At 43.8% G+C, this 26,780-nt stretch overlaps 1 protein-coding gene across 19 annotated transcripts in view; it reads left to right on the top strand.

Moving 5' to 3' along the window:
* Positions 1-26,780, top strand: part of REPS1 (RALBP1 associated Eps domain containing 1) — a 1,100,512-nt gene that overhangs the window by 862,688 nt on the left and 211,044 nt on the right. For all 19 annotated transcript variants that reach the window (XM_086927540.1, XM_086927556.1, XM_086927550.1 and 16 more), the window contains one exon: positions 22,871-23,053. In XM_086927540.1, coding sequence (XP_086783666.1) covers positions 22,871-23,053 — 183 coding nt within the window. The remainder of the gene's footprint in view (positions 1-22,870; positions 23,054-26,780) is intronic.

The following is a 26,780-nucleotide window of genomic DNA, read 5'->3' as shown; positions in this document are numbered from 1 at the left end:
ATTTTTTACTTTAAATACAAAAAAAAAAATTCTCGTACGCGGCAATAGCGCTCTCGCTGCGCTCTCGGGTAAGCTCATCGGTGCGCGCACCCTGAGCACTCCGAGACAAAATGATTGAAAAAAAACCTGCATGAAAAATACATTGAAAATTTTAGTTTAGAAAAAAAATTATAATTAAGTTATAAAAAACAGCTACTAAAAAAAAATATTAGTTCACTTTAAAAATCGTAGGTTACAAACTCGATATAGTAAGGAATTAGCTTTTAAAAAACCTTTGAAATTCACTGAAAAAACATAGGTTTCACAATTGTTATAGTTAGGAATTAGCATTTAAAAAACATTTGAAATTCACTGGAAAAACCATAGGTTTCACACCAGTTATAGTTAGCTGAACATTTTACTCATACAAAACAATTGAAATTCACACGTTATAGTTAGTTGGACTCACTATAACTCGCGCGCCAGAAATCCACTGCTGATGATGTCACATATTACATCATTCATGACATGGTCAGTGACATCACTGATGACATCTCAAATGACATCACTGATGATATCATTCATGTGATAATACGATGCACCACCTCACACTCTAATCTAACTTTTGATATATCCAGTGTTAAATACAGACTACCATTCCAGAAACTATTGACACACCAATACCAGTTACTACATACGCACTCACTGATTCCTAAGTCTACACACACATCCACTCATTCACCCATACAATCACTCATACATACAGTCACTCATCAATACAACACTATCATATGCACTCATACACCTATAGAGATACTCACACACTGCCACTCATCCATGGAGTTACTCACACACCTAGTCAGTCATGCAAAGAATCAATCACACTCCCATTTCCTCATCTATACCGTTATACACACATATCCTTACTTATTTAAACATATACTAACACATACTTACTCTCTTTTACAATCACTGATACAAGTACACATTGATGTATACAGTCACTTACGCAATCACAGGCTCTCATGTATAGTCATTAATATATGCCAACTCTCACATGCACTGTGTTTTACATATGTACTTACTTGGACATGTAGCACTGAGATATCCATTCACTCACCAACACACCCATGCACACAGTCAACCGCCCATACAGCTGTTTCCACAGGCACTCTTGAACCCATACATCAAGTGAATCAACTGCTCACACATCTATGCACAGAGTCCCACACCTCCCAGCCACCCCCACACATACTCACCCTCATATACAAATACTTGGGCAACCAATCAATAACCCATATAGCAACTCATATAGCTACTAATCAACACATGCAGCAGCTTACACAACAACAGACATAATGATGCACACATTCAGACAGTTTAGTCACTAACCTGTGCATTCAGTAAGACACATTTAACCACTCACTCATACAGTCAGTCACACACCTACTAAATCCTTCATCCACACACTCATACATACTCATTCTTCAATATGTAAAACATATTTTAACTTTACAGAAACACATTCACTGGATGATGTCATCAGAGATGTCATCAGTGATGTCACTGACCATGTCATGAATGATGTAATATGTGACATCATCAGCAGTGGATTGCGGGCGCGCGAGTTATAGTGAGTCCAAATAACTATAACGTGGGAATTTCAATGGTTTTGTATGAGTAAAATGTTCAGCTAACTATAACTGGTGTGAAACCTATGGTTTTTTCAGTGAATATATATATATATAGAGAGATAGAGATAGAGAGAGATAGAGAGAGATAGAGAGAGATAGAGAGAGATAGAGAGAGATAGAGAGAGATAGAGAGAGATAGAGAGAGATAGAGAGAGATAGAGAGAGATAGAGAGAGATAGAGAGAGATAGAGAGAGATAGAGAGAGATAGAGAGAGATAGAGAGAGATAGAGAGAGATAGAGAGATAGAGAGATAGAGAGATAGAGAGATAGAGAGATAGAGAGATATAGATAGATAGATAGATAGATAGATAGATAGATAGATAGATAGATATAGATAGATATAGATAGATATAGATAGATAGATAGATAGATAGATAGATAGATAGATAGATAGATAGATAGATAGATAGATAGATAGATATAGATAGATAGATAGAGATAGATAGATAGAGATAGATAGAGATAGATATAGATAGATATAGATAGATAGATATAGATAGATATAGATAGATATAGATAGATAGATATAGATAGATATAGATAGATAGATAGATATAGATAGATATAGATAGATATAGATAGATATAGATAGATATAGATAGATATAGATAGATATAGATATAGATATAGATATAGATAGATAGATATAGATATAGATATAGATAGATAGATATAGATATAGATATAGATATAGATATAGATAGATAGATAGATATAGATAGATATAGATAGATATAGATAGATAGATATAGATAGATAGATAGATATAGATAGATATAGATAGATATAGATAGATAGATAGATAGATAGATAGATAGATAGATAGATAGATAGATAGATAGATAGATAGATAGATAGATATAGATAGATAGATAGAGATAGATAGATAGAGATAGATAGAGATAGATATAGATAGATATAGATAGATAGATATAGATAGATATAGATAGATATAGATAGATATAGATAGATAGATATAGATAGATATAGATAGATAGATAGATATAGATAGATATAGATAGATATAGATAGATATAGATAGATATAGATAGATATAGATAGATATAGATATAGATATAGATATAGATAGATAGATATAGATATAGATATAGATAGATAGATATAGATATAGATATAGATATAGATATAGATAGATAGATAGATATAGATAGATATAGATAGATAGATATAGATAGATAGATATAGATAGATAGATATAGATAGATAGATATAGATAGATAGATATAGATAGATATATATAATATTTTACCTACTGGCAGTTGCCAGTAGGTAGTTATAGTTAGGACCTAGTTTCCATAGGAAAAGCGTTTTTTGTTTTCCCAATAACTGGCGCCGGTTGACGAATGTTTGTGAAATTTTCAAAACTAGTGACCCACTCCATTCAGCTACAAATGGGGGTGGGGTCGCACACTACTCACACACCGGCGGTGTCGCCCCTAAGGACTCTGTTTAATGTAGTAAAGTGTTTGCGATGCATCATCTTTCGATCTTCTGCTATCTTCGCTGTCTTCGCCATCCCTATACACGTGTTTCGGGGTATCACCCCTCGTCAGCAGGGATAGGCCGTGTACTGGGGTTGCCGATGAGTGGTACTAAACCTGGCAGATATTTGGCAGCCATCGGCAACCCCAGAACACGGCCTATCCCTGCTGACGAGGGGTGATACCCCGAAACACGTGTCCAGGGATGGCGAAGACTGCGAAGATAGCAGAAGATCGAAAGATGATGCATCGCGAACACGTTACTACATTAACCAGAGTCCTTAGGGGCGACACCGCCGGTGTGTGAGTAGTGTGCGACCCCACCCCCATTTGTAACTTTAAAGCTCCCTTGAGCAGTTGGCTGACGAGCCTGGGATCCCGCACCTACGCGCCTGAGTGGTACTAAACCTGTCAGATATTTTTCAGCCATCGGCAACCCCAGAATACGGCCTATCCCTGCTGACGAGGGGTAATACCCCGAAACACTTGTCCAGGGATGGCGAAGACAGCGAAGATAGCAGAAGATCGAAAGATGATGCATCGCGAACACGTTACTACATTAACCAGAGTCCTTAGGGGCGACACCGCCGGTGTGTGAGTAGTGTGCGACCCCACCCCCATTTGCCACTCCATTCAGCTCCTGTCTAGAAAGTTTTTGGGTGATTCATCAAGAGGGGGCTGAGAAAAAAGGGGGTCCCAAAACGCGTTTTCCCTATGTTATTTTCCATAGGAAACTTTAGACAAAGCTACAGCCCGAACTGCTCAACGGAATTGCACCAAATTTGGCAAAAAGGTAGATCTTGGTTCAGAAAATGAATTTTTTTTTTCAACGGTGTAAATCCGTTGAGGAGTTGCTGAGAGATTAGAAAAAGAAAAAGTGACGATATCTGTGACAGAGGAGGGTTTGCAAACCCTCCTGACCACAAGCTTCATTTTAGTTGGCTGCCAACACTCCAAACCAGGAAGTGTTGGCAGCCATCTTGTAACTCGGTAGCACCGAGTCACAAGAAAACAGTAGAAAAAACATAAACATGAAAAGGAGCCAGAATACAAACACCCTGACCCCCTAGGCCTGCTCAGGGGGTCCCACAAGGACCCCCAGGGCCAAATAAAGCATTTTTTGGAAATCATTTTGGCAGAAATCATGATGGGGACGCGAATCCACTGAAATTTTTTTTTTTTAAAAGCAGCGCGGGCTCCCGCGCGTCGTTTAAAAAAAGCCCCCGAGTGGGCCACGTCCTAGCGACACTGCAGAATTTGGCAGCGGCAGCCCACGGGGCCCCTGCAGCCCCGGGGACCGCCACCTCCCCGGGGCTGTGAAAAAAAATGTGTGGGGCTCTTTTTTTAAAATTTTAAACTGTGTGGGGGAGCTTGAGCCCCTCCCCCCCCCCCCCACACACCCCGGGGACCACCACCTCCCTGGGGCACTAAATATGGAAATGCGGGGTCAGTTATGGACCCCCAAGCCCTGGGGACCACCACCTCCCTGGGCTTTGTACTGGTACAGAGGGGGGCTGCGCTGCCCCCCTACTGGAGCACTTGATGGCCCTGGGGACCGCCACCCTCATGGGCAGGCTCCCCCGGGGTACTGCTATTTAATATGGCAGGCCCGGGAGCCGTGCTTCTCCTGCCCTGTTATAGCAAACTCTGGTCTGGATTTTGGAAGCAAGAGCTCTCGCTTCCAAAATCCAAAGCAGGATTGCTTTTCCACATGGGGAGCTGCATGTCAGCAGCTCCCCTTGTGGAAAAGCAATGATGGCTCCCGCAAGAGGCGGGGAGCCAGCGGGACCGTTGGGTGTGGCAAGGACCGGGGGATGGGGGCGGCCGGGGCTAGAAGTGGCCCAGGAGGGGGGCCACGTGCCCTCTTCCCCCTCCCCTCTCCCCCCCCCACCCCTGAAAAAAAAGAAAAGGCCAGCCCTGGGGGATGGAGTCCCCGGGGCCATAAATGGCCTGAGGAGGGGGTCAAAATAGGGTTCAGGCCCTGGGGGATCGAGTCCCCAGGACCCCGCCCCCCAGTTCATTATTCCTCAAACGCGCCCGTGGCGCGTTGTTTGTTGAGGAATTAATTCCGCTTGAATACTGGGAGTCCCTGGGTGCCAACTAGCCCACCAGGTACCTCCAGTATGCACCACAGTGCTGCGTTGCAGGGAGGTGGTCCGAGGACACGCCCCATTTTAAACCTCTCTGCAATGCAACTTTGTGGCGCTTACTGGGGGTACCTGGTAGGCTAGTTGGACCCCAGGGACCCTCAGGATTCAAGGGGACGTAATCCCCCAACTGACAGAAGTGGGCCCACCCCCTCCCTGTACCACTGTACCACTGATGAAATGTCATCAGTGATGTCACTGACCATGTCATGAGTGATGTAATATGTGACTTCATCAGCAGTGCATTGTTGGGGCGCGAGTTATAGTTAGATGAACTAACTAGAACTGCTGAATTTCTCTGGTTTTGTACGAGTGAAATGTCCAACTAACTAACGTTCCTGAAACCTATGTTTTTTTCAGTGATCTATATATACACACACACACACACACACTTGGAATCGCATCAAATGTACTCAACTTCCTCGCCGGAAGGACACAGAGAGTCCGCCTCCCTCCGTTCAGATCTGAAGCCACCGAAGTCATCTGCGGCGTCCCTCAAGGCTCCTCGCTCAGTCCAACCCTCTTCAACATCTACATGAGCCCCCTCGCAGACATTGCACGCCAGCACAACCTCAACATCATCTCCTACGCCGACGACACCCAGCTGATCCTCTCCCTTACCAACGACCCCGCCACCGCCAGAGCCAACCTTCACGAAGGGATGAAAGAGGTAGCCGAATGGATGAAGAACAGCCGCCTGAAACTGAACTCAGATAAGACGGAAGTCCTCATCCTGGGATCCTCACCCACCGCTTGGGACGACTCCTGGTGGCCCCCTGCCCTAGGCAGCGCACCCAAACCAACAGACCACGCACGCAACCTGGGCTTCATCCTGGACTCCTCCCTCTCCATGACCAGACAAGTCAACGCCGTCTCCTCGTCGTGCTTCAACATCCTGCGCATGCTACGTAAGATCTTCCGGTGGATCCCCACCGAGACCAGGAAGACGGTCACCCAGGCCCTCGTCACCAGCCGTCTGGACTACGGCAACACCCTCTACGCCGGAACCACCGCCAAACTCCAGAAGAGACTCCAGCGGATCCAGAACGCCTCAGCACGACTCCTCCTGGACATCCCCCGTCGCAGCCACATCTCCGGACACCTGAGATTCTGCAAGAGAATCACCTTCCGTCTCCTCACCCACGCACACAAAGCCCTACACAGCCAAGGCCCAGGATACCTCAACAGCCGCCTCAACTTCTACGCTCCCAAACGCCAGCTTCGATCGACCAGCCACGCCCTCGCCGCCGTCCCCCGCATCCGTAGAGCCACCACAGGGGGACGGTCCTTCTCCTACCTCGCCGCCAAGACATGGAACTCCCTCCCCACCCACCTCCGCCTGACCCAGGACCACCTCGCCTTCAGGAAGCAACTCAAGACCTGGCTGTTCGAGCAGTAGCAGATCCCCCCCCACCTCCCCCCCCCCCTCCAGCGCCTTGAGACCCTCTGGGTAAGTAGTGCGGTATATAAATGCAATGATTGATTGATTGATTGAACTTAATTTCATCATTTTTCACATTTTGCAGTGATAAATACAAGATTTGTTGTATTTTTTATTAATCAGAGGAAGGATGAACTCTGCTTTCTGCATTGGCTAATACTGGAATAATGCGTAGTACTGTCCTAATGGAGCCATAAATTACAGCGTAAATTAGACTTGCATTACTGTCTGAGTTATTATTTTAGCTCAGCTAGGGCCATGGATTACTCTGCTAACCTACAAAGAAATAAGATGAAGGCCAAGCTCTCAGAACAGTTCAAAACAAATAAAGCCAGCACTCCTACACTGAAAGTATGGTGTCAGATCTGGAGGAAACTGAAGACCATTCTGTTCCAGTAATCCTTCCCAGCAAAGTAAACTAAAGGAAGAGTACTACTTTGCTTGAGTATGAACCAGTGTAATGTTGAAAGCATCTAACACATTGGTGCTCAGTTGTGTGAAATTGGGAGCATTTAGAGATGACTGTAGACCAGCCCACTATCCTCCCTTACACTATGTTGTCAGCCCTGTAAGCAGGAATTGAATACAACTCATTTGAACCTGAGAAAGCATCCCCCTTTGCTATCCACATAACGTCTTCTGCCTCGTTACTTCCCTATCCTGTCCTCCAATTTGTGCCTCTCTGAAGCTGTCCATCAACAGCAGCCTGTTTGTATCAGCGTAGGACAGGCTTTCTACGGCGCCGGAAAACTCCATGCCAGAGTCAGTGCACGACACAGCTGTGCGCGTTGTAGGGTCTGTTTCGCCTCGGCTCCTTGCATATGCGCAGACATCGACCAACGTTTTTCCCCCTTCCCAAGCAGATGTTGGTACGGTGCCGGGTCGCCGCTATCAGACACCAGATATGGAGACATTTCAGTGCTGATGGTTTCTATGGAGTTTTCACTGGATCAGGTGGGTGGAAGGATGTGAGGGGATAGTCCCCTTGGAGCAGCCAATGCTCCTAGTATGTTAGACAGCTGGATAGCTGAGCTGGGTGAAGCCAGCGGCTAGATTTATCTCCTGCTTCCTCTTTATTATAGCCTTCTGACCTCACCTCGGAAGCTAGATCTTCTTTGGCAGAAGTTTTGAAAAAAGTGGCTGAGTCTTACATCTCGATCTACCTACAGTGGAGAAGGCTACGGACCCTCTTATTGAGGACCTTCATCCGGCCAGACTGGGGTTGAACCAGTATTCCCCATTTGTGAGGCTCTGTCTGATATTTTATTGGGGGCATGGGCGAAACCTGAATCAGGTGTACCAGTGAACCACGCTATTCCCCACAAATACCACCCTGCACCAGGGTACCCGGCTTGCCTAATCGGACAGCCGACTCATTGCAGCTTCGTGCTCCAGGCCATTAAGGCGTCCCCTGAAATGGAGAACCTTCCCCATTCCACCCGTGACAAAGAGTCCAGGAAGCAGGCTTTTTGCTGGAAACACCTTTTTTGCTCCTCTAGTGCATTGTTACGCCGCACCAACACTATTTGCGTCCTAGGACATTTTCTCCATGCCTTGTGGGACTCCTTGGCAGAGCTTGTTACTTTGTTCCAAACACCAGCAAGGACGAGTTGACCCAGTTAATTTTCGATCGTCGCCAGGTGGTAAAGCTGCTCATCAGGTGTGAAATGGACTCCACTGATTCGATCGGTCAAGCCACGGCGTCTTCTGTGGCATTGCTCCTGGCTCAGGCTTCTGGATTTTCAGAAGCTGTCCAGACAGCCTTGCTTAACATGCCCTTCGATGGGGTTCCTCTTTTTGGAGCCCAAGCAGATGTGGCCTGACGAAGGTTTCTGGATAGTCGGGGAGAGCCAGACCCGCAATGCCCCCCCCCTCACCCCCTCCCATTTTAATTCCTTTGTTATTACAATGTGGTATGTGCATTTTGTGGAGTCAATTCCCAGATCAGTGTTTTTAACCTGGTCTCTGGTTGTGCTGGCTAGCCTGCAGAAAGTCGTATTCTACTGGCCAGTGGGGTTCTTTGGATGCGAATGTCATGTGCATCCTTTATCATGTGATTCCCTTTAGCATATTGTGAGATGTTATATTGGCCACTCAAGCTTATTGCCCTTCTTCTCTACCTAGACTGTGACTCAGGAATTGTTATACTGTCCTATTATTGCGTTAGAAACCTTGTTTCCTTGTTCAGTTCCCTTGGCAGCCTCTTATCCCACCTTGGGGGTTCTATTGCGTATCAATGGTATGAAGTTAGTGCTCTACACTCCCTTGGAGTTGTCCCCTTCTATCTTTCGATTGTTACAGTGGCAACATGTTTTCTTGCATATTTTTTTTACGTATTACCTCCAGTAGATAGTTTTTTCCCTTCAACTGTTTTCCACCTTGTGGACTTGGTTGCACACGCCACTGTTGCGCTATTCGAACTATCTTAGCTAGATGTAGGATTGTCTATTTTCCTGTAGACTTTTTGTCCCTAAGCTTGTGATTCAAGAGGGCTGCCTTGCGCCTCTGGTGGTACATGCCTCCCCAAGCCAGAGGCTTAAATTCCTCTGATGTTGGGGAATATACAGCATACACCAGGTATTGACCGTCCTCATCGCGGGGAAAGCTCAGCAGGGTCGGTCTGGTTGGCCTTTGATTGTAGAACAACTTAGTTTTTTTTCTTGATATTCTGTTGGGTGATTCTGGTATACTCATTAATACCTCCTTCTTGTCTAGGTCTTTTATTGGTATGAGCTTTTGAACAAGCACACTCTTTCAAGTTTACCCTTTGGAAGTGTGTGCCTGTTAAGATTATCCCAGAATGGCTGCTGAAAAAGCCTGGGGGAATAGGTGAACAACACTGCACAGAGTATCTATAAATTTAGACTACATCATGCCCAGTAACATCTGGTCACCAATAATAGACAAATCGCCTTTATTATTAAGAAACCCATTGACATAAAAACAATTTATGGGATGGATATATAAATGGGTCGTGTATACTCATATGATATAGGAAAGGGTATTTAGAACCACAATTCCCAGAAACCGGAGCACTAGTGGAGATAGCTCGGCAGATCTGAGAAGGCTAAAAAGCAGAATATGAGTATTGTAGAAGACGTAGAGTGATCGGTCTAATTTAAAATATGTGGTAAATACACTCTAATTAATATAATAAAAAGCTAATAAGATTCTAAGCCTTGCAGAGTCAGTTCAGTTCAATAAGTCTTTATTTCGAAATCAAATTCATAAAAGACAAGTATACAATACATGGAATATTAATAAAACCATCATATCAAAAGAACATTAAAAAAGTTATTAAACAATTGATAAAGACTTTACAATAAGAATGCCTTCAGACATTGTCAATTATAAAACATCATCAATATTTAAAACCATTATAAAATGTTTGGATTCCTAGTACGGATAATCCATGCGCAACCTAAGAACTTGGCCACACCAACCACAACAAACTCAGACTGGTTAGTACGAAAAATATTCAGTGCTTCAAGATACCCCTTACTATCCAGTCTACAACAAAAGGGTTTGAGCCATTTTAGGCGTGGGGCTCGATAGGCTGGGCAAGCAAAGAAAAAGTGACCAATGCTCTCTAAGTGATCCGGACACCAAGGACAGCTATTAATTGAGTTCGCAGCCCACTTAGCAGTAAAGGAATTAATAGGGAACGTTCCGACACGGAATTGGTGATATAATTTCCGGTCAAGGGTTTTACAAATCACATCCCAATATGGCTCAAGGGAAGGTGTCAGTTTGTGAGTCAGAAAAAGACCTGTTAAATTAGTATCTTCCGATTGCGTAACTGCAGTTAGCTTAACAGAAGCCCAAAACAGGTCTTTGAAATCTTGTTTAGAGGGGGAAGATAGAACTCCCCGGATTGGTCCAGAGCTGGTGTAGACCCCTCTCTAACAATACCTGTTTTACTTCCCTAAGCCATGGGATTCTAGAGGCACCCCACAGTGATTTGACCCCGTCTAGTTCTTTGGCAAAAAGGCTAAGCTCCGGAGTCGTCCAGATCCGTCGCCATAACGCCACCAAACGAAACCGGGCCATCTCATTTAGGGGTTTACAACCCAGGTCTAGCAACAATGGTTTGGTAGGCGTGGACTGGGGAAGACCTACCAAATTACGCAGAAACTTATTCTGTGCTTTGACCAGGGGAGACAGGTCATAAAAACCCCTAATATCCGCACCGTACAAAATGGCTGCATTTATCTTGGCTTCATAAATTTTTAATACGGGGGCAATTCGTTTAGTCAGGGATTTCTTTTGTTCCAAAAGCAAACAACCCGTAAGGCGTAAAAATTTGACATGTAATGCCTCAATCTGGGGTTTCTAACTTAGATGGTAATCCAGAGTCACAACCAGATAAGTCATTACCTTCACCTGTTCAATCAGGACACCATTCAAGCTGACAGAACTTGTAATTGTTTTTTTTTTACTAAAAACCATAAATTTGGTTTTATCTACATTAATCTGTAGGTCATTTACCCTGCAAAACTCTGCAAACCTATTCAGAGCTGTTTGCAACTCACTACGAGTTTTAGAAAGAAGCAAGGTGTTGTCAGCAAAAATTAGCATTGGGTACTTGGACCCGCCCAAGGATGGTGCGTCTGTCTGAGATTCGGAAAAAAATTTGACAACCTGGTTGATGAACAAAAGAAAAAGAGTGGGGGCCAACACACATCCCTGGCGCACCCCACGTGTTACCGGGAAACTGTCTGTCACCTGACCTTGTTTGCCACACCTCAATCTGGCAAAGTTATCCTCATGTAGTCTCATAACTATGTCCAGAAGTTCTACGGGCAGGCCCATAAGCCTCGCAGAGTCACATGACACAGAAGAGGCCGGAGTCGACTACATTACCTAGAAACACGAGCGCGCACACATTTATCCCGGAAGGTCACAGTGCATGTTGACTTCCTTTGTCAAATTGATGGGAGACCGCGAGGACAAATAACAACCTGGTGGCGATTAGTAAAGAAGGTGAGAAGTAAGCGAATTTGGGAGCAAACATGTCAGCAAGGATATTTAGCTATAGGCGCTGCAATAACAAGCCCCGTCATGTGTTTTGTTTCAAATTAGAAAAAATAGAGCGAAGAACTAAGGTTCGGAATAATCGGTTTTGGAACTGGTTTATCAAGTACACGGCACACAGGTATGTGGTCCCAAGTAATCCTGGGCACATTTTTAGATCTAAAAGTGTGGTGCTAGATTGTGACAAAAGATTGTCTATTTTTTCAATAGGAATGGAACAGTGTCACAGCCTTAAATAATTAGATGTCTGACATAGTGACCCCGCAGCCTAAGGAGACAAGAAAGATATGTTGGTTGCTTTAGTAAGTCATAAGGGAGCAAAGGAAATATTTACTCGGGTGTCGGTTTTTAAAAAAAACTAACTTTATTGTTCATGTAGGAGAGAGAACCTCAGCCTATTCAGCAAAGAGCATAAGGCGTATGGCTATTGGAGAAGGTGTAAAGGACATTGGCAGGTATGATCAGAAGTGGGCAAAAAGATGTAAAAAAGATAAGTGGAGGGTACGTGACAGATTGTTTCCGTTTGTATTGTAGATTGTACCAATGTGTTGAGACTAAGAAGCCCTGGTGAGAGCACAATGAGAATCCGTGAGGCTTGAAACGTGTCGGCAATCGCTAATTTGTTAGTTGAATTGGAAATTAAAGGAAATTCAATTGATTCAGTAAAATAATTAGCACTGAACTATTAATGGTTTATTAAATGAAACCTTATAGTGAAGTACATATGGCACATTGGTTAATGCATCATCCATATTTGTGATACTGTGTCAAATTGATGTTTGTCTAAAAATATTGGTATTGTGTCAAATGTGTTGTAAATATTCATGTATGTGATTATGTATATGTTATGGTTTATATGTTCCAAGAAAAGGACATAAAGTCCTTTCAAACATACGTACAAGAATTGAAAAAAGAGGGTGAATAAATAACCCAATCACTAAAAGAATATAGTGTGGTTGTTCTAAATAATTTATAAAGATTAGGATACCAGGTCCTCCCCTTGTTGTAATGTTAAGATTATTCTAGCAGGCAATGTTGTTTTGTGCTCTGGCCCCATTCTGTTCTTGGAGGGGTTTGCCCTTGCCCCCCTTCCTTTTTTCCCTCTTCTATGGTTGGTGCCATATATTTTCGGGCTGCAGTATGCATTACCTGCATATGTGTATAGCTAAGAAAGTTTCCAGTTTTTCATATATCCATTTATGCTTTTGGATATGTTTTGTTGCAGGGGTCTTTCGGCCATGCAGTGTAATCCCTTTATGTCAAAAAAGAAACTGTGAAGTGATGGGGAGAAAAGGAGGGAAAGACACAGAATGAAGTGTTCTCCATGTTAGAACTCCTCCTTTGTTTGATGTCTACCTTATTTTTCTAGGGTCTTCCCCTGCTTGGGTTAAGGGGGTTTGTGCTAGTGGCCCCCTTTGTATTGTTCTTACTAGGGCCAGAGCCTCATTTGTTCTTTCGCACCCATTTTTAGGTCTCGCTCGAGACCTATTGCAGCCGAGTTGCTTGTCAAGGGACATAGAGCTGGGCACGAGCGCCGATTGCACATCGTGCACGCGCATGCCCTCGGCTGGAGACCTATGGTGGCTGAGCTGCCTGTGAAGCGACTTAGAGAGGTGCACGAGCAGCTACAGACAGGTGCACGAGCGTCGATTACCCAGCGTGGGCGCGCACGCCCAGCCCCGCCCCCCCCCCCCCAGCCGTGCACATCTCCTATCTCGGAATCACGCGCGCACACACAGCCACACTCACGGAAGCACTCAGACAGACACGTGCACACACACACACGCAGGCAGGCACACACACCCCCCTCCTCCCCCTTACCTCTCCAGTAAGCTTCTAATCTTTTGTATTGACACTAAATAAGCACTTTCTCGCAACGGTGGGGCGGGCACCTTGGTAAATTAGTCTTAGCAGCTCTGTGAACAGGTGATTATTGCACAGTCACCTGCTCTCATTCTTTCTACAGTCAGGACTAGCCAATCTAAGCATGTTCTAGTCTACAAGATATCACGGATCAGGCAATCAGGTCGTTGTATTTAAGCTGTCTCAGACCGGTCACTGTTTCCATACAAAGGCAAAGTGAGTGAGGTCACATCAAGGTAGTCTCAATACAATCTTTTGAAAGCAGTCTCTGTGCAGCCACTTGCAGACCACTCCAGCGCACTGATGTAAGCGTCATATCGTCATATAATTGAAATCACATTTAAGAACCCTCCATATCGTAAAATACGTGTACCCTCAGTGCTGTCACATATATGTAGTCTCAATGCATTTACGTACAGCCATTGGAGCCAGACCAACAGAAAAAACAACCAAGATGGACAGCGACTAAATTGAAACAGTAAGTCCCTAAATTAAAACGAACACAGATATCTCGAACAATGTGCTGGCATAGTTTTATGACAAAATGATGCTTGGGACCTACATCTTTAAAACAATCTCAACTGGGGGCGAGGGGGGGGGAATTAGCCTGCTCACAATGAACTGAAAAGTAAGCAAACGCAAAAAGGGGGCAGGGGGTATGTACTGAATACAAACTGAGTCCCAAACAGATAATAACACGGGGGTGTTCACAAACGCCTGTAGGAAAACGAGAGCCCCAGAGAAGCTCGGGTAATCTAGCGTGCATAGGGGTGTTTATTTGGCTGCACACTTACCCGAACAACCACAATCAGGGCATTCTGCTCCAGGAAGAGGTGCCCGAAGGCCAGGTAGGTCCCGGTCCGGTCCACCACTGAGCAGAGAGACGCCTTGGCCAACTGTGGCTCGCGGGGCAGGTGGGCGGCTGGAAGCCCCCTCTGCCGTCGGGGCTCCCTTTGAATCTGCTGGGTGACGGGCGGCCGGGCCCAAGCCATGGCAGCACCCCCGCTTCTGCTTCGGTGGGCCAGCTGGGCGCCAGCAGGGTGCAGGCAGGCGAGGAGGGAGGAGAGCGCAGAGACCGGGGCACGCGCAGATTCTCGCAGATTGTGCTTTGTGGACGCGCGTGTGAGACTCGCCTGCCACAAAGAGTGCACAGCTGGCGCGAGCCAATCAGGGTCGAACCAAGGGGCGCAACGTAATTGCTTGGGTGTTGTTTATTCTACTGAACAAAAACTGAGTCCCAAACAGAAAATAACACGGGGGTGGCATACATATACATCGTTGAGGCAATTTATAACTCATCGTGGCTATGTTGTCCGCCTGGCCAATACATCAATTAGCCTTTCTGCTTCTTGCAGTCCTAGCAACTGCAGGCGTGTTGTTACTTTCATACTTGGCAAAAGTTTAAGGACTGGCATCGGAGAAACTGAAGTGGAAGATAAGCAATGTTTTTCTTTTTGCAATGGAACGCGGAGTACATCGTCTTACAAACTAATTAGCACTATGTTGTGGACAGTTTCAAAAGTTCCGGGGATGTCCGCAGACATTCATTAAACTGTCCACCGCCTGTAGGAAAACGAGAGCCCCAGAGAAGCTCGGGTAATCTAGCGTGCATAGGGGTGTTTATTTGGCAAAGCTTCAGTGTGCCCTAATGTTCTGATATTATTTTCGATGGCGGCGTTTGCCAGCTCAGCCATCTGCACACTTCGCCCGAACAACTACAATCAGCGCATTCTGCTCCAGGAAGAGGTGCCCGAAGGCCAGGTAGGTCCCGGTCCGGTCCACCACTGAGCAGAGAGACGCCTTGGCCAACTGTGGCTCGCGGGGCAGGTGGGCGGCTGGAAGCCCCCTCTGCCGTCGGGGCTCCCTTTGAATCTGCTGGGTGACTGGCGGCCGGGCCCAGGCCATGGCAGCACCCCCGCTTCTGCCTCGGTGTGCCAGCTGGGCGTCAGCAGGGTGCAGGCAAGCGATGAGGGAGGAGAGCGCAGCGGGAAGAGCTGGGCGAGGCGGAGCCTAGGTTACAACAGCGAGCGAGAGAGAGCTTCATGCTCCGAGCGCATCGTCACAATAAACAGAAATTGAAGCATAGGTACCATCGTTGTGGTTTCACTTTCACGTACACTTTTGTGACAGTACTGGAGTTAAAATGTTTACATGCCACTTGAATCAGTAAGAAAACACTCGGAGAAATTATGATTTCAGTTTTAGAAAAAAATGTTCCATAATGGTGGCCTTATCGTTCATGGATGGTAAGATTTCGAGGAAAACATAAGGGCTGTAGGCATATTATCACTTCGGTTTTTAAGCACCAGATCTTTTTTCTCAATAGCTAGTTTTTATATTAACACTGTTAGCTGTGTTAGCTCAAAAAACAGTCACATATGCTTCACAACTCAAATATTACTGGAGCAGTGGTGCCGTTTTATTAACACTGGTGAATAATTAGTTCACAGCAATAGTTTAATTAGGGTAATAAATACTGATTTGTATACAGCGAATGCAGGCTTCCCTTTAATCCAGAGCATGGGAGAGGTGTGTGGGGGGAGTGGCGAGGGGGGGCGTTCACTAATCTGCGTTCTATGCCATAAAATATGCAGCCAGATGAAGCAACTCATCTACAGCTGTCGATAGGAAGATTCACGGGGAAGAGAGGCCAATGTAATGGGAGCTTTGTGTTTCATTAACAGAGTGCTCGCTTACAAGGAGCCCCCACATTACAATCGAAGTAAGCTGTTTGCTCATGATTTGCAAGCCAAACATCAATTGAGTGCCTAACATGAGGTTCCGACTCAGCAGCATGACAAGCTGAATGTGGGGGTCCATGATGTTGGAAAGCTGCATACGATTCTCTAAATGGGGCCGCAAAATGTAGGGGCGCATTATTAATGGGGTACTAAATCAGATGTTGTAGTAACAGGCTCAGTGTGTGAGGGCATATCCCTAGTGAACAGTACTCTATCCAGATGGGCACGGGAGACCAGCATGTGGGTATGCCGTAGTTTGGAAGAGATAAACAAATTAGAAGACACATTATTAGGAGCCTTGGCTGAGAGGCTACAAAACCAGAGTTTGTGAGCGCTAATTCATTGTAAGTTATTGTATTTCTAATTAAGCATACTAGCTATTAATATTAAAATGATCTACAACTCGCAATAACTTTCAAAATTACCCTTGCCTGTAGTTATTCACTAGCCAGGTGTGAAATACAAGTAGGATGAAGGGCGGCAGACACAAACCAGTGCATGAGAAGATTCGGCTCTGTGGACTCGCTTCCACAAGCAGATTCTAGAATGGGAACGCGCTTCCCAAGGACAGCTTTAGCGCGTTCCTTAGCATTTGAGTGGTCCTCGCCGGAAGACCTGCTGGGCGTTAATTGTAAGTGAGTGCTCCTGTCTGGAAGACTCTTGAGCAGGCGTCTTACATTTATTTACTTAGTATAGCAACCTCTCTAGGAGACGTGCTTCGGGGTCTGGCGGCATGCTGTGATAATTACTATGCTAATTACTTGCATTGTTGTGATCGTGAGCAGGCTGGGAGGAGGCTCTTACTGGCGGCCACGCATTCATTAGGAATTCAAGTTGCTCAGCAGGCGATAATTAGGGCGGCATATTTTTAGACTTTATTTGCACTTAGTTTTGTTTACTCAGTATTTCATATTTTTCTAATGCTCTATATAAACGTGCTGCTAACATTTTTAAACACGGGGATTCTGCGACATACATTGGAGCCACTCCCTACTTGAAGGCGCATACTGCGGTAAGTTCTGTGAACTGTTTACTTTGTTCTTACTATATTATATTTACTTTTATATTTACTGTATTGTTGATTAACTGTTTAGTTTGTTATTTAGTGTCTAATATTTATTTTGCTATTTACCCTACTTTATTAAGCTGTTGTGTTTCAGCGCTGTGACCCGAGGCAGCCTGTCCTCTCTGTGACAGCTGTGTGCCGGTATTCTAAGGAGCGCTGTCCCCCCATCGAACTCTGTACCCCCTACGTCACGGGGGTGCAGATTTCGATAGGTTCGGACTATCTGCAGCTGTTTCTCCATCGAACTTTTTGTACCACCTGTTCAGCTATGTTTGCACTGTCGTTTCCATTACTTTCAATGGTTGAATTGTTCTGCATTTTAATGCAGCCTTAAAATTGAAAGTACAACACCACCACATTATCACTCTGCACCACCACATCGTCACTCATCACTACGCCAGCATCACTCACCACCACCACATTATCACTCAGCGCTACCCCAGCATCACTCAGCACCACCACATTTTCACTCAGCACCACCACATTTTCACTCAGCACCACCACATTTTCACTCAGCACCACCATATTATCACGCTGCACCACCACATTATCACTCAGCACCACCACATTATCACTCAGCACCACCACAGCGTCACTCAGCACCAACACAGCCTCACTCAGCACCACCACAGCACCACTCATCACCACCACATTATCACTCAGCACCACCACATTATCACTCAGCACCACCACATTATCACTCAGCACCACCACATTATCACTCAGCACCACTCAGCACCACCACACCACTACAGCACCACCGCAGCATCACTCAGCACCACCGCAGCATCACTCAGCACCACCGCAGCATCACTCAGCACCACCGCAGCATCACTCAGCACCACCACAGCATCACTTAGCATCACCACTCAGCACCACCACAACATTACTCAGGGGCCCACAACATCACTATGTGCTACCACAGCTTCACTGAACGCCACAGCATCAATCGTCGCCACCACAACATCACTCCGCGCCATCACAGCATCAATCTGTGCAACCATTCAACAACTGATTCAAATATGTTCTCTCTATGTTTCAAGCTTTATTACAAATATCACTGAAATATGTTCTAATGTGACTTCTGTTCTTCAATTTTCGTCACAATGAAATACACTGAACACAATCTTCACAAAAGTTATTTACAAAAGTTTAAGCTATTGCTATTATAAATTACAATAACTTTTATTTAAGTATTAATTATTTAAAAAAACAGTATAAGCCATTGTTATTTGTAATTGCAATACATCTAAGTCACATAAATACAACACATTGCATTACAAATGGTATAGGTGTCATATTTGCGAAAGTTTAAACTCTTGGCATTGTAAATGACAAAGCTATTAATTTTGCTATTTTCAAAACCAGCACAGATATTAAAAAAATTGCCATTTACAATACCAATTGCTCAAAATTTCGTAATGCGAGACCTATTGCATTGTAAATGCTTGTTAGTGAAATTGCGGTTCACATAAGTCATCTTGACTGTTAGCTGATTTTGTTTAGGATTTCATCCCTTTTTCCCCAGACTCTGTTTTTAATTGCTGGGATTGCCTGATCCTCCTCTTGGGCCTGGCGCTGTGGCCCAGAGGTAGTGTCATGTGCTATTGATGTTTCTCTTTCCGACCTGGCGATGGATACTTTATTCATTTCATTGTGCTTGGATGGATTCCATGCGCACTTTTTTTTCATATCTTAGTTTCTTCTTTCCATTTAGTGATTTGCTTTGGCCCCTCTAGTGGCCACGTTCTTTCACCTAAGATAGATGCCATGCTCCGGTTAGTCGGTCTGGTGGCTCAGTCTTCTATATTGTACACATAACAGACTCCTCTTCTAGTGGGTATGTACCCACGTTCCATTGAGGCCAATTAACCTTCATTTAATTGGATCCATGCCTAGCTTATTTGAAGTTGGGCTACAATAGGCATCTGTATTTCAGTACCAGTTTCGCCAGGTCGGAAATATGCTCCTTACTCTTGATGCATATTTCTTGCTTGTGTTTTTGTTGCGAAGAGCTCTCTCTCTTCCCCATCCTTTCCCTCTGATGTGTGTCCGATCATAATCTCGGTCAGCCGGTCCTCGTGGGCCTATTGTGGGATTGGTCTTCAGACCATCCTCCTGGAGATTATGGCTATAGTATCTAATTCACAAGTTAAGGAATCTGCGGCTAGATGTGTCGGGCAGATGAACAAGTTACTTAATTTCAGTAACGATGTATCTGGTAGAGAAATGGTCTAGCCGCAGATTCCTTAATGCCTAGTCCATTCTCTCCACTCTGCGAATGACCTTTAGCTCTGCTCTTGGTGTTTTTAGTTCACTTACTTCCTGATTCTCTAACCTTTTGTGTGGGAGTGTTCCTCACCTCCTCCTTTTTTTTCTTTCTTATTCTACTGAGGCAGGGTTCTCCAGATCCGCTGATATGGTCTCTTTGCCTTTAAATGGAGTTCTCTTCCACCCTTTCCTCTTGGTATATATGGTTAAGAGTTCCATCCTTCACTTCTGGTATAGGGTTAAGGGAGTATGAAGTGTTTTTCTTAATTACTGTCTTGTACGCCTCTGCACACTGTCCTACGTGGTTTGTCCTTCATTGACTTTTTAGCCTTTGCCTCAAGAGTTCTCTGGTATTATCTTACCCTTCTTTTCCTTTTTACGTTTGTTCTAAAACACGTTTCCTCATTTTAGCACACTGTTTCCACAGCCAGTTTTTATGGGTCTCCACGTTCCGCACGGAAGGTTTCACAGAAGAAGCGGACGTCCGTGTGCCGGAGGGGACTTGTATAGCTCCACTGGCGTCATATCTGGAGTCGGCGTCGTATAAAACCATGCAGCGCTACCACCCCTGCGCGTAGGGGTACTGCTGACAAAAGCTTTCTGGATCCCGTCTGACACCTGGTGAGAATTCACAAGTTAGGAATCTGCGGCTAGACTATGTCTCTACCAGATACATTGTTACCAAAGGTAAGTCACTTGTTCATTAGGTCGTGAAGTACCCATCCTGGATATCTGTCAGGCAGCAACGTGGCCTTCTCTGCACACGTTTACAAAGCACTACTGCCTGGACAGTCAGGTCTGTCATGACGGGCTCTTTGCCCTTTCAGTCCACCAGGACATTTTATAATAATCTGTATCCTAACCCCCTACTCCCTGGAGTTATTGCTTGGGTAGCTAGGTAAGAAATCTGCGTCTAGAAGTCTCCTGCAGATGAACAAGTTACTCACCTTCCGTAACACCTTACCTGGTAGAGACATTATCTAGCCGCAGATTCCTTATAGACCCACCCATCCTCCCCGCTCTGCGAATGGATTCAGAGTAAAGGGACCTAGTTTGACACATCAGTGGTCAGTGTTTTTCGCAGCTCAGCGCTTTTGCTGTGGAAAGTCTCAAAAAGAAACTGATGTCAGTGTGCTGTTGTGGGGGCTATATAGACACTACGCATCTCTTCCAGATCCAAACTATACCACCTACCGGCGTAGGGGCTCCGCTCATGAAAAACTTCTAGCTCAAGTCTGAAGCCTGGGGATAATTTTAAGGTAAGGAATCTGCAGCTTGATACTCTATCGGATATGGCGTTTCCGAAAGAGGTAAGTAACTTGTTCTTCAGGACACCATGCAGGTTTTGTAAACTTCTGATCTGGGTATCGCAGATCCCCGTTGCAGACACATCAATGTCCCTCCAGTACTTCTGAGAATTGCTCCAGAGAAACTCAAAATAAGCAGCAGGTAGAATTAAACAGATTTCCCAACTTTTTTCAGAACAAGGTAGTCACCATTAAATTATGGCTAGACAATATACTTTTCGGCGCAGTTTTTAATTTATAATTTTTGATCTCCAAATGTAGGAATTAAGTGTTAGTTTACAGTCTATTCAGCAACTCAACCCCATACAATCTCTCACTTGCCAAAACCTATATAGGGCGTGTGCTCCTGGCCATATATGACATGGAGATGTGTGTGACTGGCTAGTTAATTGCTACAACATATTATTAGTTTATCCATCGTTTAGGTTTAGGATGTCTTCAATTGTTTATTTAATTAGTGGTCCTTCTGTGGATTATAACGTAAGCTTAGTTTGTCTCAGAACTGTTGTTCTTTATTCTTATGCATATTCGTTTTGAAGATGCTTACGAGAGTTGAGCAGTGAAGCCAAATATATAATTGAAGCTTCTCTGAGAAAGATAAATGTTTCCACACAGACCCTCCTAAATTATTATCTCCTGGAACAACAGGCGCAATTTAGAAGGAGAGCATGCTGGGAGTGCTTGCTCTTCCAGTCTCAAAAAGTGTATTGAAAGGTCTTTAATTTTATACATGGTAACAGAAGAACCTCGTCCGCTAAGACAGCACGGTATAGTAACATGTTATCATTTTCTTCCAGAGTTAAAGACAGCATATCTATCTGTAAGATTCATATGTCTGTACTTAGTGGTATAATATTTTTATTGAAGGATATTACGTACTAAAAAAGCTTGTACTATTGTGACTAAAGTCAAGGTTCATGCATTGTTGTCTTTTATTTGAAGCTAGATCAAAGGCTGCAACTAGTACTTAGATCTTTAATACAATATCCAGCGTAAAACATTTCTCTTGACAGCAACAGAAGACTGGTTAAACAAGCTTCTAACTTAAACTCTAACAACCACCACCCCAGAGTTGCAATAGGAAGGAGGAAATATTGATTACTTTGCAGTAGTTTATAGAATTATCCTGAGTCTCCAAGGGGGTCTTTTAAAACATCCACATATAGAAAAGGTTTTGGCTGGTGAAAAGTACTCCTTGCTGGGTGCAGGCAAACTGGAACTCATGGCTGCTTTCTGTTTTGACATACCGTGTTTTGCTATTTTTATTTAGAATAAAACCTTGTACTGTGTGTTTAAGCAGTCATATGCCCTTTCAGGGTTAATCGGGTTATAAGAAAACAGAGAGAATGACTGATGATGGCAAATGGAAGATGATGATGAGGAGGAGGAGGAGGATATGATGGGATAGATCGATAGATGTGGAGGGTGATTGATGAATGAGGATGATAGAAGGATGGATAGGGGAGTGGAAGAATGGATGAGGAAGATGAATGGATAGAGTTGACGACGGAGGATGACTGTGGAAGTTGGTCCTCTATGAGGTTGATGATGATGAAGTCAACTGTGTTCCAAGCAGTAGTGCTGTCCAGGAATTTTCTAAATCTGTGCTTAATGCAAGATTGTTTGCTGTATTTGTAAAAGGAACATATTCAAATTGCTTGCACTCATATTAAATTTCATGGTCAGCACCTTATTTCACAAGCGCCTATTTGCATACTGATTTTCATTTTAAAAAGTGCTGTATGTACACTTTAAATTAAAGACCCGGGTGTGGCTTTATACTCTTTTTAGTAATAATTTACTGTTCTGTATTTTTGTACACAGACATCAGTGCCCAATGTGCATCGATCAGGAGAAGGGGAAGGCTTGTTAACCCACACTAGTACCTCACCTCAGCAAATACCGGAACAACCAAATTTTGCAGATTTCAGCCAGTTTGAGGTATTTGCTTCAGTTGGACCTGAAAAAACAACAGATGAGTCTGAAGACCAATCAGAAACTGCGCAGGTCAGTATTAGATTAATATATTGGTAGAGCTCACACCAGGAGCAAACTTTTGTCCAGGCCATCAAGAAAATCATCATATGAAAGGACAAGGGAATTAGCAGAAAGGCCAGCTAGGATGTAGAGATCTTAAGGCGATGGCTGTGCAGATACCAAGCAGTTGTCTTATGTGCCGGATAATTGGGTACTGATCAAAGGAGAAATTTGAGTACCAGAGTAACAGATTACAAAAACGTACCTTAACTCTTTACAGGTAGCCTGTGGTTAGACTTTCTCAAATGCGAAACATTGTACATCTTGTGCAGTCCATAAATTAATGTGGCTGAGCATTTGGAATCCCTTTATGAATCCATTTTAAGATTGTTTGCCCTACTAAAAGGACTTACCGCCTGTTTGTCGGTGGCTGGCACTTCTATTTTTGGGAGAGTAAAGGAAATGACTACCTTATGATTAGCTCCATCATTCTGATACAGGAGACAAGCCATACACCCAATTCTTACTTTGAGTCCAAGTTTTGCGTTGATGGAAATCGCTTCTGCACAATTCTCTCTTCTGCATAGCCATTGTAGTCTACTGTTAATGAAGGGAACTAAATAACCTTGTGCCTATTGTCCCATTTTTGTAGTCTAGCACACATTTGCATAATTTCAGAGAAGTTCCTCTTTTGATCCATGGTACTTCATTAATGTGGGGCCTGATGAGGCGTGCATGTATCTAGTATCTGCCTAGTTTCTTCTGCTCAGTACCACAGTGATTCTGGTACGGAGAAGATCATATGGGCTCTCCCATTTCCTTTATTAATCCCTTGGCCTTCTTCTGCCCCCTCCAGTATTTCCAGAGAAGGCAATTTGACTGCCTTCTGGCAGTTTTTCCTCTTTTTATTTTAGTGCTTTGGTTACAGGGCCTCAGTACCAAGTAGGTGGTTATTATGACTAACATGATACAGTTTCCATCTCTATATGAAAGATTGTCAAGTCTAGATCAAGTATAAAAAAGGTCTTGTATACCTTTAACAAACATTATTTTGACTTGGTGTTCTGGTATTTTAATAATATCTAAAAGCCATCATGTTGCCCAGTCCCTACTCACTGGGAGTATTCCTGGCCTTGTTTTCCTAATGCGTATGTGTTTTCAAGATAGGGGTCCTGAAGAAGCTATCGAGGCCTGTTGGAAAGTTGCATATCTTTGACCTGGAACAAATATTCTTTCTTCTCCTGGACATTTTTCTCAGCCCTTAATGCTACACCCCAGTACCCGGAATTGCCTTTGACCTGAGTCCAAATCGTGCCTTTGTTCTTAAGCACCTTTCCTTTGTTATTTGCAGAAAACAAAGTTGCTCAGAAATCTGCAGGGAGGAGTGCAGAATTGCCCTGTTGGCTTCCATGTAACTCACTTTGTCCATGCCCAAGGTCTGTTATTCCTTGGAATATTAAAATCGCTATTGGTTGTACTGTCTTAATTGATTTTCGATAAAACTAAATCCTGCACCCCTAAATATACTTTTAAAGGGCCTAAGGATCTGTGGCTATGCAATACCAATTATCCTGCGCCTCTACTAGTGGTTCCTCTGGAGAATCTCAGTCAAGTCGTTTTGCCTCAAGTCGGATGAAATTGAAGAATAGGCATGCCTAGCTGTATCCAGTTCCTTGAAAACCTCATTCGAAAAAACTTTTCTCATAGATGGCTAGGCCTTGCCCAAAGTTTTGAAGGTTTCGACAACTTTGTCTTAGGTGCCCTCTGCTATTTTCAGTATTATTGTGAAGGGTCTGCCAGATCTAGCTGTTTCTCATGACAGAATTCCAGGATCTTTCAAGTAACCTTCTTATTCTTTTGTGAACTTAGTCACAAATTTTTGCTTTTTGTGGCCGATTTCTAGGTTCAGGCCAGCCTGAAAACTCCACGGAGTTTCTTGAGCATTCTTTTGCCGGGAAGCAGCTGCATGCCTATTTTTCTAGAGTTTCTCTTACACATGCCTAAATATAGCTCCACCACTCCTCATGATGAAAACCACCATGATGACCTGGAGTGATTGTCTATTGGCCAGTTTTCCTGGCCCTCTGATGTTTTGGCCTCCTGGCCGAGGTCCACATCCTAAAGATATTTCTGCCTTGTTGTTGGATACTATTTGCTTCCTCTTTCTAAAGTGATTTTTGAGCTCTAAGGTGAGTTTTCCCTTGACTTTTCGCATAGTCAGAATTTAGGGGTTCCTCCAAATATATCTCCGGTCCGAGATCCGATCCCAGATACCTAGAGGGATCCACTTCTGCATGAAAGAGCGTAGCGTATGTGAAGCACCCTTGAGCAACATTATCATTTTCAGTTTTTGTGATCCGTCCTAAGGTATTTGTGGTTGTCTATTGCATTTGGCATTAGTTATAGGTGCTGTGCTCTGTGTCCCCCGTCATGCTTTGGGTCTTTGGTGCCTTTCCTCTGGCTATCAATTGGAAGGTTTGTGAAATTATTCATACATTGGCTTCACTACTGCTGTTATGGCTCTTATGTGCTGATCCATTTCACATAAGTTATGTATTGCTTCAGAGAACCTTTCATTTATTGTATTAAGTGTCTGCTCTTCTTCCTAAAAGGCTTCCTGCCTATACTTTGAGTCAACAGTAACCCCACAGGCCATCCACAGCAGATTCCATGTCAAAATGGTTTCTTACTGTTAATCGCTACTGATTGCCTTTATATCGTTTTGAGTTGACAAAACAATTGTAAGTAGGAGTTGCCCCTTAATGACATTGTTGATGTTGAAATTTAATTCTTAAGTAGAACAGTTTGCTCATGAAAGTATTTTCATGTAGGCCCTTTCCTCGTTCCCCCTTCTTTTATCAGTTATTTTTCTGCTTAGTGCTATCTACCTGTATGTGAAAGTTATCAGAAGATGGAACAGGTACTTTAATATTAGTTCTGCATCATGAGAATCGTTACTGAACTCATTAACATTGAATATTTTAAAAGAAAGATTTCTGAGGCAAGATTGCCTAATTTGAGGTGTAGAATTAGAGACGGATTTTCACGTGGCTGGAAAATATCTGAAAAGAACTTCATTAGCGCACTTTCCTCTTGTTAAATGAACTCTAGATTTCCCTGAGAGTGTTTTGTCTGAGTTCTGATAACGAAGAGTAACAGAGTGCTAGCCATGAAACTGTGGACTGGGACCATATTCATCGAATAATTGATTGCATTTGCTAATGTATTTCCTTGTGTTGAGACAGTATCCTAAAACTGTTGGGACATCTCATTTGTGAAAAGCTTTTTCTGCTGGTATCAGTGGGCTTCAGAAAATGTTGAGATGGCTGTATACGGGCGGATTCCCATGGAGTTCTGAGATGATCTTCCGAAGAACAGTTGGTTCTGTTCTTAGGACAAACGTACTGGTGTGTCATAAAATACAACAGTTTAAGTAAGGTACAAGAAATGAGGTAATATTAATCTGCTTGTGAGATTTCATTGAGCAATGGCATTTTCATATGCATTACCTCTTGCCCTTAAAATACTATAACCACGTGCCATAAGGTACTTTCACTTCTTTCAGAATGTTTATGCAATCTGGCCCCAAGTTCAGGTATCTACTTTAAAGGAATTCAGGAGACAGCAAAGTTCAACAACTTTAAGTTGTGGTGGTGTGTTCTGTCCTCATCTCTGGCCAGTTGATTAGGTCTGAACAGAGTTGCCGCTCTCATAGCTGAGGATCTTTGTGAACCACAGTGATGTGGACTCTATGGGG

This window comes from Lissotriton vulgaris, chromosome 6 (assembly GCF_964263255.1).
Source record: "Lissotriton vulgaris chromosome 6, aLisVul1.2, whole genome shotgun sequence".
NCBI lineage: Eukaryota > Metazoa > Chordata > Amphibia > Caudata > Salamandridae > Lissotriton > Lissotriton vulgaris.
This window is presented reverse-complemented; position numbering and strand designations above follow the sequence as displayed.